The sequence below is a fragment of the Papaver somniferum genome, chromosome 11 (assembly GCF_003573695.1).
Source record: "Papaver somniferum cultivar HN1 chromosome 11, ASM357369v1, whole genome shotgun sequence".
Classification (NCBI taxonomy): domain Eukaryota; kingdom Viridiplantae; phylum Streptophyta; class Magnoliopsida; order Ranunculales; family Papaveraceae; genus Papaver; species Papaver somniferum.
Window position 1 is genome coordinate 64,932,583 of NC_039368.1, and position 17,597 is coordinate 64,950,179.

The 17,597-nt window shown below is 41.8% G+C and overlaps 2 protein-coding genes across 2 annotated transcripts; both read left to right on the plus strand.

The window, feature by feature from the left end:
* The first annotated feature begins 12,902 nt into the window (after positions 1-12,902).
* Positions 12,903-15,623, plus strand: LOC113324490 (mitochondrial outer membrane protein porin of 34 kDa-like). The gene is made up of 5 exons (XM_026572811.1): positions 12,903-13,167; positions 13,250-13,521; positions 15,153-15,269; positions 15,345-15,422; positions 15,594-15,623. The coding sequence occupies exons 1-5, from the start codon at positions 12,903-12,905 to the stop codon at positions 15,621-15,623; spliced, it is 762 nt and encodes a 253-aa protein (XP_026428596.1).
* LOC113320587 (structural maintenance of chromosomes protein 5-like) lies at positions 15,107-17,578 on the plus strand. Its single transcript, XM_026568491.1, has 9 exons — positions 15,107-15,269; positions 15,345-15,422; positions 15,643-15,741; positions 15,829-15,883; positions 15,982-16,030; positions 16,124-16,211; positions 16,302-16,374; positions 16,903-17,006; positions 17,133-17,578. The coding sequence occupies exons 3-9, from the start codon at positions 15,648-15,650 to the stop codon at positions 17,192-17,194; spliced, it is 525 nt and encodes a 174-aa protein (XP_026424276.1). The 5' UTR covers positions 15,107-15,269; positions 15,345-15,422; positions 15,643-15,647; the 3' UTR covers positions 17,195-17,578.
* The last annotated feature ends 19 nt before the right edge of the window (positions 17,579-17,597 follow it).

The window sequence follows — 17,597 nt, forward strand, 5'->3', positions numbered from 1 at the left end:
ATTTCATCGACATATCAATGGAGGAAAACTACTGCTGCCGCTGAAGAGAGGAAATGTTGTTGTTTTTGTGAACACACAAATCACGAAGGCATCCGAATGCTCACAACCAATCATCGTAATCTAGAGAGATTTGTGATGCTGATATCCTAGTGTTGATTCCTTGGCTCAAAACCTTCGGGTTTATCATAGCCTCATCTAACAACTCCATGCGAGGCGTTTGCGCACGGGATATAGGTAAAAACAAAGAAATCAAAACGTATCAGTAAAGATCCATGGGGTTAGACAAATATAAAGTACTGAAATGTAAACAAGACCGAGGTTTACGTGGTTCAGCACTAAGGCCTACGTCCACGGGGTTTGCTGTTTTACTATATTCTTCACGGTTACACGAGTAGTCGAATGACTTTTGGGTTTACATGTTTCTCTTTTCTAAAGGATTAACTTACACTTGCAATCTCTCTCTCTCCTTCCCTTCCTGATTTTTCCGATCCCCCTTCCTCTTGGTGGAGAAGGGGTATTTATAAGGTTAGAATGTGGGACCCATCTCTGAAGGCCGTTGGAACCTTATCTTCTTGTGTCCTTGCGTCTATCACGCAGAGGTCTGCGTTTGCCCCTTGATCCCGCAGACATCCTCGCTCGTTCCACAGGTTGATCGACACGTACACTGCTCAGAGTGTTTAATGGGTAGTTGAGGGTCTGCTCGTGTCAGACAAGTGTCTTCTGCCCCTGTCACGTCCGTGTCAGCTAACTTTCTCTCCACCGTTGATCTTAGCTTCTTTTGGGGATGAGATAAAGTAACTCCTCGGGGTTTATTTGGTGTTTCGCAGCGCATCATGTTTTGATGTTTGGCCTGCATGCTTTCCACGTATCTTTTTATATACACGTGTCTGATAGTGAGATATATGTGTACACAATTTGCCCCTTTTCTTCGGGCTTGAATGTCTAATGGGTGCCTTGAAGAAAAACCATCGTCGCATATTCTTCTCACTCCTAATAACTTCTCCTAGATACTTGGGCACGTCTTTTATTCGTGCATTAACTGCTTATGTAACGGGCACGTTTCCCATTCCTCCATTAATTTCCTTCTCTTTCTTTCGGGTATATTAAGGAGAGAAAGAAAATTAATTTCATTCTTCCTAAACATTCTCTCAGTTTTCATTCTTTGTTTTTCAGCCCTTAAATTCTCTGTCAGTCTTCATTGAACCTGTGACCTTAAATTCTCTCCCCTTAGCATTAATCACGCCCGCTTCCACTGTTTGTTTCTTCTGCTGCTGTTTTTGCCGGTAAGTTTTTCTTTTCTTTGTTTCCACTGTTTTACGCTGTGTTGATTTGTAAATTCTCTGCTACTGTTGTTCCTTGTTTGTGATGAAGAACTTCTTTTATGCTTGCATACTAGTTTGCCCCTGTTCTTCATCTTAAATCAAGGAGCCACTGTTTTGCTTGTATTTGAGTTTTTAGGGTGAATTTTATGGAATTTTGAGCATGTATACTAATTTTAGGGTTTCTGCGTTATCGTGTGTGGATTGCTATTGATGTGGTTTTTTGATCTTTGGTAATGTTTTTGAATGTGTGTAACTTGTTCTGATTTTAATCTTTTCGCAGCCATGTCTGACCGTCCGCGGCTTCTTATCAGACTCCTGGTTCTGGCTATCGAGATCTCCTCCGCGTAGAGAGTCTCAAGATGATGTTCGTCGAGTCGAGTTTCTTCTGGAGCGAAGGCCTCGTCTTCTAGGGAAGAGATTCCTCGACAAATCCTTCTGGTCCCGAAGAGTCTTCGATCGCGCAGCTCGTCCTCGTGATGATATTAGGAGTACGCAGGCTCCGCCTCGTGCTGTTGCTTTTGATGTTCCTCCTCTACGTTCGTAGTGCCCGAGCATCATCTGCGTCCCCTCCAACTTTTAAAGGGAAGAATACGAAGGGTGTAGTTCCGAGGGCTGAATCTTCAAAGAATCCTCCTGTGAAGAGAAAAGCTTCCGAAGCGTTCATTAGTTCATCCGGCCCCGCCGAGGAGGATGAGGCTGCCCCCTTGATACGCAGTGTTCGGTTAGTAAGAAAAAAGTAACCTTCAAGCATATTGATCTCGAAATATTCAAGGAAAAGCATGAGCTTCAAGCCTTCGGGTTCGTTTCTATGCCCCTGAGGATGATATTACTTATGAGCTTATCTCAAAGTATGAGTTCGATGAATTTCATTTGTTAACGACGGTTGGAGCGTTCGAAGCTGGTCTTATGCTGCCGTTGTACAAATCAGGTGATTCCTTCTACTATGACGTGCTCGCTAGTCGTGAAGGCTCTTCCACCAATACTCACAGCCGTTCCGTATCCCAACTATCGGGGAATTATCTCCGCGCCCTGAAGGAGTGCTATCTGCGGAGTAAGGGGAGACGTCGATGACTTGCTACGTCCCAATCCCGCGGAGAAGGAATGGTATACTCCTGAGAATTTCAATAACTCCTTCGGTGATTACGTCAATAGTAGGAACCGCAAGCCGTGGAGTGTCAGCCTTCGGAATCTCGCTGCTCCTCGGGGCGAGATTCGTCTGTTAAATGAGGTCAGCGATGCCAAGCTGAAGTATGTTCCTGGCACGGAGGGGTCTAGTCATCGGAAACTTTCCCAGCGCGCGAGAGGATCAAGCGCGACCATGACTACGAGTGGCACGCCACCGTTATCGAAATAGTTGGTCCATGGGCTTACGGTTGGATTCCTGGTCCCCGCGGTTGGCGGCCTACCGAGAGTAGCAAGCCACGCGAGTCTCCTCCTGCTCGTTATGGGATTTCTGTCCCTGGCGTTTGAACTTTGCGGGTATGAATTTTCCTTATGCCCTTGACGTCGTAGAGGGAGACGAGGAGGAAGGTTCTGGTGCTATACTTCCACCGAAGAATACCTCAACTGCTCAGGTACGCGGATTCTAGCTGCGCTTCTCCTCTTTTAGAAATTCAACTGTCGGGAAAAATAATTCTTTTTGTGGTGTGTTGGTTTTCAGGTGTTGAAGAAGAAAAAGATTAAGCCGAAGCAGTCTTCTACTATTGTGATGGGCGAGGCTGAGGCCCAAGAAGTTACTAGTCCAGTGAACGAAGAGTTTGCTGAGGATGAGGAGATTACAGATGGGGAGGAACGTACTGGTACTTCCCCTATCAATGTCGAAGAAGAGGTCTTCGTGGTCATGGTGATGAAGGAGAAACAAAGCCGTGGTGGCTGATGACGTTGTTATTGGGACATTTCTGTCCCTGCTGGTGATGTCGCGGATACCCTTCCCACCTCTCAAGAATTTTCTTTTGATCGGATGTACTCCACAGGGGAGTTCTTTGACGATGCCCTCGATTTTCCCGAGGACTTCTCTTTACTTTCCCCCAATGATAATTGGGATGTTCTTGGTGGTGATGGTAATGGAGACGCTACTGTTGAAGATGGTGGCGCGGAGGAGCATGCTGCGCATGTAGGTGCCGACATTTGTGCTGAGGGGCCGTGTCAGAGAAGGGGAAATCGGTCATTGATGCGCCTGCTGGTAATCTTCCCAGTCGCCGACGTCTGAGGGTGAGGACGCCATAATGGATTGGTTCAAGGAAAAGAATCTTCTATTTGTCCCTCATCCCGCCCCTGTTGTTGCTGGGGAAAAGGAATCTACTGCGTATACCCGTCGCATGATGGAGATGTCTTCCAAGGCGCGGGTGTCTGAAGCCTGGGGAAAAAATTTGAGTGTTCCCGAAGCTACCCTTGTGCCGGAGCCTCCTACTTCCGTTGCAGATATGATGGCCATAGCCGACGGGTATCAATATGGCTTTCCGCAGCAGCGTGTCTTGGAGGTAAATTTTCGTACATACTTCTTCGTGACGATCGAATTCTTCGGTGAAATAATGTTTGTCGTCTTGATGTGTAGATGATGAGGAGTGAGCATTGTAACCACGTGCTGTATCAGTTCTTCAAAGCGAAATCTCTGAAGCTCGAGGCTAAGCTTCGTCACAGAGAAAAGGAATTATCTGCGGCTGAGGTGGAAATAGAAGAGCTGAAGAAAAGCCTCAAGGAGAAAGAAAAGCTGGGTGAAGCAGAGGCCGGTCTTCGTTCAGAGCTTGTTGCTGTTCGCGCTGAGTTAGAGCAAACTCGCGCCAAGTTTCACTTTCACAGGTTTGGTTCTTTTTCCCTCGCAGTGTGTCGTCATTCCTCTATTTCTTAGTTGTTCTGTCTGAGTCTCCCCACCCTATCTCCAGTGGGTGGCGTCCCCGAGCTGATATGGCTTCGAAACGAAAGAGCTCGGCAAAAATCTCGTATTAAGATCTGTTGAGAAAATTAAGAATGAAGCCAAGAAATGGGATGCTCGGGCTGAGGTATGGCGCGCAGGCATGTTCAGATGGTCGACATGCAAAATCTGTACAACCATGATCGTGCTTTATTTAATGGCACACTGCTGTGGACACGTGATAGTCTGCGGGAAGCCCGTGAGCGTACTTCCTTGCTGGAGTCTAGGATTCAGCTGCTGGAAGAAGAATTACAGAAGGCTCGATCCATTCCTCTTTCAGGGTTAAGGATAGTATGCTCTGTCTTGTCAGAGAAAGAGATGATGCCCGTGCCGAAGTCTGCGCTCTCAGCAATGCTCTTGCCGCGTCCCGTGCCGACGTAGCTCGTCAGGCTGAGTCTGAGAGGAATCTTGAAGTGTGTATGTACAGACTTAGCAAAGGGGTCTCAGAGATAAATAAAGAGGTCGACCACCTTCGTCACATGGATTCGATGAAGCAGGTAGAATTAGATGCCTGTCAATTTACTCTCACCAACCTTCAACTAGACTATAAGAAATTATCCGCGGAATATGACATCTTGATGAAGCGCGAGATGCGGTTGTTAATGAGTATGAAGAGGCTTCGGCTTGTGTCGAAGGTATAACCTATTTCATCGAGTGTGACCGTGTTTTTTTCTGCGCTAACTCCGTGGTGTTGTCTTTTTCAGAGCTCGAGGGACACCTTCGCGTCACAAATGAAAAACTTGAAAAGGCTCAATCTTCCTTAGCGCAGCAGGAAGAACAGACCAATCATTTCAAGAATTTAGCGGCAACCCGCGAGGAGGCCGTTGGTGCTGCTTCTAGAGAAGTGAATCGGCTATCTTCGTTATTATCCCAAGCCCAACAGCGGACAACAGTTATTAAGCACAAGGCTCGTTGTCAATTGGCTGAGGAGACGAACAAGATGCTGGAGAGGATAGAACTTGGCCTAAAGAACGAGCATGGTCTCGTGAAGAACTATCCTCGTCGTCCAGTTCCTTCTGCCTTGCCTGGCTCCTCGGGACCCTCTTCTGGTGGGAGCGTCCCTTCAAGTCTTCGGAATAATCCTGCCGATGGGGCGGCATCATAGGTAGAGACCGCAGCATTTTGTAGAGACCGCATCATTATCCTTCCCTTTTTGTAATCATGTAACAAGAATATTTTTTGCTATATCATGTAAAAGGAATATTTTTTGATGTGTATCCTTGAATTGGCCTTTCACTTTTTGTAATCATCCTTTATGAAATGGATCCTTTTCTTGATATACCTGCAATGTTGGTTTGTTTTTATTTTAAGCATTTGTGAAAAAAAAACAAAGTTTTTAAGTGTTTGGGTGCGATACTGAAGGAAGGTACCTTCGTGATCGTCTTGAGACCTGTCACCCCGCTGGCGAATCCTGGGCCAGAGGATTCCCAGACGGTGGGGGCCGGGGCAACGTTCTAGGATATGGGATTAAAATATTTACACACCCATTCCGTCGACCCGTTGCCTTAAGATTGGTTGGGTATCTCTTTCTGCTGGGTGCCTTCCCCCTGGTCTTACACTTATGGACACTGATGGGGGAGCCCTGAGAGATTGTAGATTAACTACTTTCCCCAATATTGTCGATAGATTCCGTGACTTGATAATTTGAAAGCTTGTTTGATTGATAGGTTGAGGCCTGCAATTCCTCTTCCAGAGATAGAAACATGTGGAGCGGTCAGGCTCCCTTCTTCTTCTGGTACACTCCAAGCAGATTCAAGTCTGCGTTGCTCCTATGGGAAGTATGGTTTGAGCCACTTAGCATTCCAAGGATGCCGGAGGACCTCGCCTTTTAGATTACGAAGGTAGTAGGAACCGTTACCCGCAACGTCGTGTATTATAAAAGGTCCTCCCCACGTAGGTGCTAATTTTCCCCATTTCTTTTCTTGCTGATACCGTGGGATTGTTCTCAACACATACTGCCCCTCTACAAAATTCCGAGCTTTACCTTTTTGTTGTACTCCCTTGCTAGTCTTCGTTGATAATTTTCCATCTTTTGTAATGCTGCTTCCCTTCTTCCTTCCAAGTCGTCCAACCTTTCTAACATCATATCTGTTGTGAGGTTTTTCTCCCAAGCTTCGGTCTTCGTGGTTGGCATGAGGATTTCCGTAGGGATGACTGCTTCAGCTCCATAAGTTAGAAGAAACGGGGATTCCCCGGTGGCGGATCTTCGTGTTGTCCTGTATGCCCATAACACATTGTGCAGTTGTTCGCACCATCTTCCCTTATGCTCGTCTAATTGTTTTTTGAGTATAAGGGCGAGGGTCTTGTTGGTAGCTTCCGCTTGTCCGTTGCTTTGAGGGTATATGGGGGTGGACTTGTTCTTTCTTATTTTGAAAGTATCGAAGAGCATGTCTATATTTTTCCCCTGTAATTGCTTGCCATTATCAGACAATTTCAGCGGGTATACCAATCTGCAAATGATGTTCTGGAATATGAAAGTAAACACATCCGCGTCTCTGATCCTGGCCAAGGCCTTAGCCTCCACCCATTTACTGAAGTAGTCCGTGGCTACTATCAAAAATCGTCTTTTCCCTGATCCTTCGATGAAAGGCCCGACGATGTCTACGCCCCATTTTGCAAATGGCCACGGGCTATCGACGGAGTTTAACATTGTTGCCGGCGCGTGGATCTTTTTGCGAAGCGCTGACATTCTTCACACGTCGGGACATCCTCGCGGCATCCTGTATCATTGTCGGCCAGTAATATCCTTGCGTTTTTGCTTTGTCAGCTAGTGATCTCATGCCGCTATGATTCCCCGCGTCACCATAATGGATATCATTTAGAATTCGATGCCCCTCTTTCCGGGACAAGCAACGTAGTAATGGTCCAAGGAAGGATTTCTTGTACAGGACCCCATCCCGAAGATCATATCTTCCCACTTTGGAGAGTATCTTCCTAGCTTGTTTCTGATCCGCAGGTAAGCTTCCTTTTCGAGAAAGGCATGGATCGTCACTCTCCAGTCATCTTCGTTGCTGAAGTCTTCGTCTTGATTTGCTCTTGACAGGATATCTCTTCGTCAAAGTCATTATGGATGTCTTCTCCTACCTGGTCTTCGATATTTTCTTCCACTGTATCTTGATTGGTAGCGAAGGAGAATTGAGATGCAATCGAAGGCTCGTATACCCTTGCTATTTTAATAGCTTCGACATTTTTATCCCTCAGCATGGATGATATATATGCTAGGGCATCCGCGTGCCTGAGGTCCCTTCTGCATAAGTGCCGGAACTTAATGTTCGGGATTTGTGATGCCAATGTTTGGACCAAGGCCATGTAAGCTGAGAGGGTGTCATCGTACACATTATACTCGAGCCCTATTTGCCGTATGACAAGCTGCGAATCACTTGTCAGCCTTACATCGGTTACCCCCATCTCTATTATTATACGGAGGGCATGTACGACAGCTTCGTATTCAACAATGTTGTTGGTATGCTCTTTGAATTCCAACTAAGTGCCTGTATAATCCTTTCTCCGTTGGGGTGATAATGACAATGCCTATTCCTGCTCCTTCCTTATTTTTGGATCCGTCGACGAAGACTTCCCATTGTCTTTGACTCGCAGGTTCGAGGATATCCATTGGATCCTTGTTTTCTTCCTCGGCTTCTGGTATTCCCTTAATCTCTTCGTCGTTGTCAAGGGGGAGGTCTGCTAAGAAATCCGCCAGAACTTGGGACTTCCGAGAATGTTGAATTTCATGAATGATGTTGAATTGGTCCAGATGGGTGTTCCATTTGGCTATTCGGCCCACTTTTCCCGTGCTTTTGAGGACTGCTTCCAATGGTGCTTTGCATGGGACCCTGACGAGGTGAGTTAGGAAGTAGGTTCTCAGTTTTTGGTAGCCCATACCAATGCGAGGATGAGTGTTCAATCTTAGTATAGTTCTTTCCGCAGAATTGAGGGTCTTGCTGACGTAATAGATAGGTTGTTCTATCTTTGTATTGGTTTTGACCAATACGCGCTGACTGCGTCTCTGTTGCTGCTATGTACAGTGCCAAAACCTCGTCAGGATCTGGCTTCTGCAGGATCGGGATTGAGGCTAGGTGTTCTTTGATTTTTTGGAATGCTTCCTCGCATTCAACGGTCCATTCGAACCTGCTCCCTTTTTTGAGAATATTGAAGAAATGTTTGCATTTGTCCGAGACCGGCAATAAATCTGCCCAACGCTGCTATGATCCATTGAGTTTCTGTACTTCCTTTAAATTCTTTGGGGACGGCATCTCTACTATGGCTTGAATCTTTGCTGGGTCTACCTCGATGCCCCTTTTTGTTACCAGATACCCGAGGAATTCCCCGAGGTGACACCGAAAGTACATTTCTCCGGATTCACTTTCATGTGATGTTTCTCATTGCTTCGAAGATATTCCTCAGGTCCTGGTGGTGATCTTTACGCAGCTTGCTTTTGACGAGCATGTCGTCAACGTAGACTTCTAGGTTCCTCCAATCCATGGCTTGAAGATAGCATCGACCATCCTTTGGTATGTTGCCCCTGCGTTTCGAAGTCCGAAGGCATTCTAGTGTAGCAATAAAGGCCATGTGGGGTGTAGAACGCTGTGTGTGGCTGATCTTCTTCTGCCAGGGCTACTTGGTTGTAGCCAGAATGTCCATCCATGAATGACAGTTCTTCATATCCTTCTACTGCTTCTACCAGCTGATCTATGCTCGGCAGGGGATAGCTGTCCTTTGGACATGCCTTGTTGAGATTAGTAAAGTCGATGCATATTCTAACCCCTCCATTTTTCTTAGGAACAATGACCATGTTGGAGATCCAGGTAGGATACTTGACTTCCTTGATAAATCCTGCGTCTAGTAGTTTCCGAAGTTCTGTTTCTACTGCCTCATGATACTCTGGAGCTACTTTTCGTATTTTCTGCCTGAACGGGGGCGTGCCCGGTTTGATGCGTAGTCGTGTTGGATTACTTTTGGGTCAATCCCCGGCATATCTCCTAGCTTCCAGGCGAACACATCCGCGTATTCCTTAAGTAATTTGGTTAAAATGTTCCCTTCCTTCGTCCATTATGGTCCCTATTTTGATCATCTTCGGGTTTTCTTCCGTTCCTATGTTGATTTCTTTACGGGCTCCACTGGTGTGAACACAGGCTTCGGGTTTCCGAGGACTGGGACGTTCTTTAATTGCTATTTAGCGTGTTTCTGTTCTTCGCTGGTTGTTGAAGTACTTGTCTCTGTGCTTAGGACATTATCATCTTTCGTCAAGCCCTTCCCTGTAGTTTCCTTGAGGAACAGGTCTATGGCCTTCTCTTTCGCGGTTTCTTTATTTCTTACTCTTCGGATTTTTCGCTGCTCTTCTTGCTCGTTGTTGATATGATCCTGAGTGGCCTGACACTCTCTCGTAGTGACCCGATCGATCTCCCTTGATTTTCATTACTCCCTCAGGTGTTGGAAATCTGAGATATTGGTGGTATGTTGCCGCAACTCCTTTGAGTTTATGTATCCATTTTCGTCCAATAATAGCGTTGTAGGGGGAAGGGGTATCCACCACACTGAATCGGGTTTCCAGTTTCATGGGCCCTGCGTTAACCTGCAACACGATGTCTCCCAAGGGCTTCGTGGCTGCTCCATTGAATCCGTAGATGGTGTGATAAGAGGTCATTAACTGTTCATCATGGAGCTTCATCCGTTTGAATGCATCGTAAAATAGGACGCACTAGTGGAAAATGGGTATTAAACAACACACATCTGAGACCCTCAGTGACCGTAGTTGGGCTGCTGACCAAATATAACGGTCTCTGATATGGTAAAAACACGCAAAAAATCCGAGAACCTATATAGCTGTCTCTGAATAACTAAATATATTTACCATTCTACCCTCCAATTCAGAGACCCCCAAATTGCGATGTAGATCTGGTAGTTTTGTGTCAGTATTTTTGGGCCCACACTGTGTATGGCCACGATTGAGCAATCTGAGATTCTAAAGTGAGCGGGCGGGATGAAGCAAAAACCTTATCTCTTCACCCACCTCCTATCTTTCCATCTCTCCACCTTTGTATCTCTCTCCCTTGTTTCTTCTTTCTTACCTTCTCCTCCCAGCCACCACCGGTCACCTTCACTTCCATGAACACCACCAACACCGATCTTCAATACACCAATTTTTTTTTTTACCACCATCATCCCTCCAGCGCACCACCAACAACACCGATCTTCTTTTAGTTGTTTTCTAGTTTTGTTTATCAAACTTCAGGAACAATCGTTCGTATCTAAATCCCCTAAATCAAAACTCTAATTTCATTTGATAAGCTATCTTATTTGCAAAGGAAACCAGTAGATCTGAAATTCTTCTCAGATTTGGAGTGAAACTAAGGATTTGATTTGGGGGTTTTATTAAGGTTTCACTAAATTGTGTTTGTAGAAATTTTCATTGATTTTTCTTTGGATTTGGTATAAAATTCTCTGGGTCGTGACTGATTTTCTGCAAACCAAGGCATTTAATTAGTATTTGATATTCATCAAACTGTATCAGGTGATGTAATTAGGCTTTCGAAAGGGTTTGATTTTGTGGATTAGGCTTTTATTGTTTAGTTAATGATGGATTTGTTTTTGATTTGCAGAGGGATTGTATTTACTTGTACCTGTGGATATTATACTAAATATGACTTGTTTCTTGTATGTGATTTCCTACAGTTCTGGATGCTAAACTCCCCTTTCCATCTTTGAAGCTGATTTCAATCACAATGTCCTAAATCGTGATGCCGTGTTGGTGCATATAATTGTTTTTTTTTTTTAATCTCTTTGTTGTTCTTATTTTTGAAGATCCAGTTGAACTAATTCTTATATGTTTACTTTTTTAGCAACAACTTTAATCGGATTCCACTTCATTGTGACTGCATTTGGGGTATGGTATGGTTTTTAATCAAGTGCCTTATCAACATCCAAGCATGTGCCTTTATGGGAGATTCTTTGGTTCTCAATTGTTGCTAATATGTCAATCACAGGAATGAGTTTGAGGCTTGTGCTAAACTCTGTTCGATTTTATCAGGTCTGAATTACATAGTAAAAATATTTCTTTCGTTTAAGAATTTGTTTCCATATGCTGTTGGATGAATTTTCTGGTGACTATTGATGCTTTATGGAGTACTTGTTGATGCAGATGAGAGGAGACTGTCCATTGAAGCCATTTTGGATGAGACATTGAATAATTTTAAGTGTTTACTGGATGGTTAGTATGTCCACCACTTAGTTTGCTTTTATCAGACTTGGTTTTTGGATATATAAATGTTCTTGTGAAGATTGAATGCAGCCATCCAAATTTAGTTTTCCATCATAAACTGATGAATGAATTGAATTTTGAGATAGCCCATTACATGCTTGTTAAAATCACCCAATGAGTTCCGTCTTTCAACTATTGATTTTAGTTTTGAATTGATGTACATATTTCACCCGGTTTCATGTTTTTACCATTTGTTTTCATATATTGTTTGTAAAAAGGACTCACTGAGTTCCATGACTTCCCTCCCCTAGCTGGGGTAGTTGTTGATTCCATGTCATTTTGCTTTGCTTTTGCTGCTGGAATCTTGTACAGAACCTCTACGTGGGTTTAAGCCAAACTTGGTGGTGTTAGTAATATGGTCTGGGATTTTTCTGTGCTGTTAGAGCTGTCCCGAGTTTTTTTTTTTCTTTTTTTTGGTTACTTTGTCAAGTTTAAATTTCGTGTGTTTGTTAAATTTTCCTAAATCAGTACCTGCACACCAAAAACAAAAATGGTGGTGCAATTGGAATTGATTTCTTGTTATTCACCATCTCAAATAGATTTTCCAATTTTATTTAAGACAATGCATTGTCTATTCGTTTGTATAGTCAGTGTTCCCTAAAAAATCCACCATGCCACCAAAATAGCAATGCCGAGTCCAGCCATCACATCCAATTTGTATCAGCTAATTCGCAACCCGAAAAAGAGAACATCTATACTAATTTGATGCTAAAAAATGTAGTTCAATGATGTCTTGTCTCCTCTTTTGCTTGTATTTTTTAAAAATCTGGTCTTGCAACATATTTAACTAATTTTATTTATTGTTTCAAGAACGATATAAGTGTATTAGTCTTCTTTTTATGATACTGTATACTTGATATGTATATGTACCTTCAGTGTACAGCCATGGATTTCTAGGAATCATTCTTGTGGATACGGAATTGTGGTATAGAGTGTCTTGTACTTAATATGGTTTGAGTTTATAGTATCTTCATTTGGTTAGAACACCTGTTGCTCTGTAATTGTTGATGGGTCTATTAGAGCACCTGCGTGACTATTATCATCTGTTGAATTTGTATTCCAATACCAGAATGGTTGAGACGTTCATTGATTGAGATGTTCAATTATTTTTTATAATTTTTTATTCATTATTCGTATGATTATGAATCACTACGGATTGTTTATTTGTTTGTCTCCATGTTTCTGTTTGTAAATTTCTGAAACAATGTCTCCATGTTGATTTAAGTAGCATCAGCTCGATGAGAAGATGAGTGTAACAGAAAGCAAGGTAGTGTACGGTTTACAGAGGATGGAGATTGACAGAGGTAGTCGGAGGGTACATGGTATCTTTCTGTTTCAGGAAGCATTGAAGATCTCCATCTAAGGGAATAGGTGTGTATTGTGTTTTGTTGTATTGTGTTTCTTGATGAACATGAGGGTTATGTTAGTGATTAATCACATCTCTGAGTGTTTTGACTGGAAACAACTCGAGCTTCAGTATCAACATGAGTACAACAACATCAGTAATAGCATTGGCTTGACAGAAAACCCCATGGTCAATTTCTCTGGAGTTGTAGGAACACCCCTTCTTGCTCTTGGTACTGATCTTTCTTACGACATTGCATCCGGTAACCTCACCAAATGCAATGCTGGAGTGAGGTTCGCAAATGCTGACCTGATTGCTGCTGTCACTTTGTGAGTATTTTCTTTTCTTTTGAGCTCTTTCATATGGATGACTGACTCTTTGTTTTTAGTGAGTGTTTTTCTTTTTTTGATTGCCAGCTCCTTGTTTTCTTTTGTCGATGTGTGTGTTTTTTTTCAATGCTTCTTACTGCCACGTTGAGAGTCCCTTGACCTATACAGATGTTGGTGCCAAGCTTGCCCATAGTTTCAGTACAAATGAGAACACCTTGACCATTGGTACCCAGAAAGCTTTGGACCAATTGACTTCTGTCAAGGCTAGGATCAACAACCATGGTAAGGCAAGCGCTCTTATCCAGCACGAGTGGAGGCCAAGGTCCCTCTTCACCGTCTTAATTAACCAACTGACGGTGAATTAGAGTAGCCGATAATCTTATACTAAGTTTTTATCAACCAATTTAGTCTTTGTTATAGAGAAGCTCAGATAATAATATTGGTTTCTTGTATGATTGTTTTACATTTTACACGTGTTTTACTGTCACGTTTAGGAACTGAGAATGTGATGCTTAATATCTAATTTCTAAAATGAATTCTTCAGGTATGATTATAGGTGCAGTTGGGTCAACCGTCTATTGCCAGTCGCACTGGCTCTCGTTTTCCTTACTAGGTATTCATATTTTCCCTAAAGCTAACTAGGCTCAAACTTTATTCTCAAACTTTATATTCAAATGATGGAATTCAATTTAGACTGTTGGATTATATATTTTAGAATTAAGAAGTGCATAATTTCACTCTTGTAGTAACATGAATGTTCCCTTGTTATTTTTTCAATTTATTTGCTTCTTAATAGTTTTATATATGTCCTTTTTGTTTAAACATTAATCCCCCCCCACCCCCACCCACCCCCACAGTTAGTATCATCAAGTGTCGGTCATTTTTAGGCATTGGGCATCTATTCTTTTAGCCTACTGCACTTACGTGTACAATAATTTTTGTGTACAAATGCATGATTTGGTTCTTTTGGCTTGATAAGTTCTCTAATTGTTAGTACCATTACATTTTCTTTCATTTATTTCTTTAATTGATAAAGACTATAAAGTAGAGGCATAAACAATGGTTTTGTTTGTATGATTAATATCCATAACGTATCAGTTAGATGCTTAAGTATAATTTTTGGTGTTTTTTCTTGTTGTCTCTTCTCTTGGTGTTTACCTTGTGCTTGTACCATCCAATTTCTTGACTAATCAATATATCATCTGTTGTAGGCATGGTTTTAAGTCTAATTTGAAGGAAGTGATCATACCCATCACGTACTTACTGGTAAGTCATACTCATCCTATCTAATTTATTTGGATATGCACATTTATGTCCCTTTATTTCTTCTATTTTTGAGAATCATAACTTACTTTTGCTACAGATACACCATTATGAAGTATCTTCTCAATTGGGGAGTTGGGAATTTTAACATTTTGTTGTTTAATCAATTTTCTATTAGTTAATCATGTTGTTTAATTTTAGAACTTACTAGCTATCTCGAACATATGTATTGCTCTGAACTAAGGATTTCAATCTTTTTTTTTGTGTAATTTTAAACCCAGTGGATAAAATGAATGAATATGGAATTCTCAAATTTGAGTTTAAATTTGAATTTCAGTCTTCCATTTGATTTGACTTGACTTTGACTTGACTTGACTTTGATGCAGTCAGATCATTTCAGATTTACCCATTCAGGCATTTCAGCAAATCTGAATCTATATTTTTTTATATTATAATTTAAATATGAGACCCACGGTTAAGGGTCTGTACCTCGTTACCCTTATAATCGGTCGTTATTCTGAGACCCATGGCATTGGGTCGTACCAAACAGAGACGCTTTATCAGAGACCCCAACAGAGACGGTTAAAACTGGTCATATAACTCGTATATATGACTTGTCCTGACGAGTAATATTTTTCTTTAAGTTGTTCTTTTTGGATCACTACCTAGTAATATTTTCAACGAGTACATCCTTAATCAATACTAATGCAAATTTTCAACATAGATGCCTGCTACGATCGAGGATTTGGAAGCTGCAATTCAAGATAATATTTCTCAAGCAAATTCCATTCTATTTCTGAACCACAATATTCTGGAAGAATATGAAAGCCGCCAGCAAAAGGTTATTTAACTCTTTTTTACTTTCTTTCCATTCCCCTTTTATCATCCTGATCTTGTAAATTTCTTTGAATTACAGATAGAAGCCATTGCTAAGAAGCTGGAAGCTGACGAGGAGGAGCTAAAGAGGTGTGTGGCTGAAATAGACATCTTGAAGGTAAGTGAAGACAGTTGAATCGTCTCCTCTGTTGGATTCATTCTGATTATACACGTCAGAGACTTATGCTTATTGTTAGTTTCTAATTATTTGTTTTCTTGTCTTTCTTTTGTTATATATATCCAAATCCAAAATCTGCTTGGGTTTATGTTGTTATGTACTGCACTATAGAGGTTTTGGTACATTAGAGACAATTTATGATTATAGTGTGCTTGTGCAGGAAAAATGGCTCCGACGCTAAGAAATCTTGTAGCTCAAATAAATAAGACATTTAGTCAAAACTTTCAAGAGATGGCTGTTGCAGGAGAAGTTTCATTGGGTACTCAGCTACTACCTTCAGCTGTTAAAGATATGACTAACAAACCGACTAACTGATCTTGTTATATGTTTTGATGATTCATTTCAGACGAGCGTGATATGGAGTTCGATAAATTTGGGATACTTATCAAAGTAAAGTTCAGGTTAGTTCGAGAAAGATACTTTTCAGAGCATATTTAACAAGATTGTCCTCAACTGAAGTCTCTTTCTCTCTTTCTGATTATGTTTTTATTATAATCAGACAAGCAGGACAGCTTCAAGTCCTAAGTGCTCATCATCAATCAGGAGGGGTAATCTTGCAAACCGGTCCATATCACTGTTATCTTCCATGCTTTTGTTATCTTCTAATCAACTGTAAGTCTGTAACGAATTTTGTTTTGTAGGAGCGCTCTGTTTCTACTATTCTTTATCTGGTTTCACTTCAAGACCTTACAAATTGTCCTTTTCGCGTGGTTGATGAGATCAATCAAGGTAAATGTACAGATTGACTAACATAATTTTTTCGTTTCAGAGGGTTAGTGTTTTGGTTCATTCGTAATGTTTTGCTTCTTGTCTCATCAGGGATGGACCCTATCAACGAAAGGAAAATGTTCCAGCAGCTAGTGAGAGCAGCCAGCCAGATCAATACACCACAGTAAGGACACAATGTCTTCTTGTATGAAATTGATAAAGAAACCGACTTCCACCTCATTGATGACCTAGCATGTTCAATTTGGACACTTGTCCCAGATTCACTCTATGGTGGTAAATATTTCACTCATGTTTAGGAGTCTCTAGTTCATTGCAACAATATTTTCACATTAAGTTTGTAAATTCTGATTCAAATGCTCTATTGGAATCTCTTTAAATAGCCCCTCACAGCTTGGCCCCTCTGGAGTTTGCTTAGTGTGTACGTCTTTGGAAAAGCCTAGTAAGCTGTTTTTTTAGGTTATTGGGATCATAGGTTTACTCATGGCATGATATGTTCGTAACCCCAACTATCATGTATGAAAGGAGGTTCATAGATATGGTCGACTTTGTTAGTTTGTCCCAGGAAGAACTCGATTTTTGTGTTTGCCCCTGTGTGTGGGGGGTGTTGGAAAGTTGCTGCCGGATTTGGTGTGTTTTCCCCTGTGTGTGGGGGGTGTTGGAAAGTTTGTGTTTAACAATGTTATCATGACAGGTGTTTCTTGCTAGCACCAAAGTTGCTGCCGGATTTGGTATATAGCAAAGCATGTAGCATGTTAACCATTATGAACGGCCCTTGGATCAATGATGTTACGAAAGGTACCTTATTATATTACTATTGGCGGATATCACATCTGTGAAGCAGTGCTTCTTTTTTCACTCTCCTTTTGATTTATTCGCTCGGATTGTTTTATGGCATTTTTTTTTGTCTTTCAAATTGTTCAGCATGGAGCGGGGGTGATAGTTGGGGAACGGTAATGGGATTGGCTGGAGAGAGAATACATTGAATGACAAAGATGTCTCTAATTAGAAGTCGCCGTCTGAAGGGTAAACTGGTAGCAGAAGAACCGTTCTTATGATACAAAATCTAGGCAAGGAACCCTAGTTCTGTGTTTTTTGCAATTCTTGATAAGCTGTTGAAGAAAATTCAGAAACGGAGTGGCATGTCATTCACTAACTACTGCTTGCAGAGTTAGTCAAGTAAGATCGTGGATAAACTCAATTGAGTCCAACTCCAGTGTGCCAACACTTATATTTTGACATGCGTTTATGAGAATCTAGCTATTTGTGATTGCTTCCAAGAAACCGGCACTTCAAACATATACTGATATACATGAATAATAGATTATAGGGGTTAGTTGTGGGAGAGTTCGAGAGATTTTAATGTATTTAGGTTTTCTCCTGTTAGTC

Bases quoted from the DNA above. Each gene is read 5' to 3' on its own strand.
- LOC113320587 (XM_026568491.1), top strand. From the start codon at position 15,648: ATGGCTCCGACGCTAAGAAATCTTGTAGCTCAAATAAATAAGACATTT. The intron at 16,212-16,301 runs GTAAATGTACAG...TTGTCTCATCAG, and splicing joins GGTTGATGAGATCAATCAAG to GGATGGACCCTATCAACGAA. The intron at 16,375-16,902 runs GTAAGGACACAA...TTATCATGACAG, and splicing joins AGCCAGATCAATACACCACA to GTGTTTCTTGCTAGCACCAA.
- LOC113324490 (XM_026572811.1), top strand. From the start codon at position 12,903: ATGAGGGTTATGTTAGTGATTAATCACATCTCTGAGTGTTTTGACTGG. The intron at 13,168-13,249 runs GAGTATTTTCTT...TTTTTTGATTGC, and splicing joins GATTGCTGCTGTCACTTTGT to CAGCTCCTTGTTTTCTTTTG. The intron at 15,270-15,344 runs GTTATTTAACTC...TTTGAATTACAG, and splicing joins ATGAAAGCCGCCAGCAAAAG to ATAGAAGCCATTGCTAAGAA.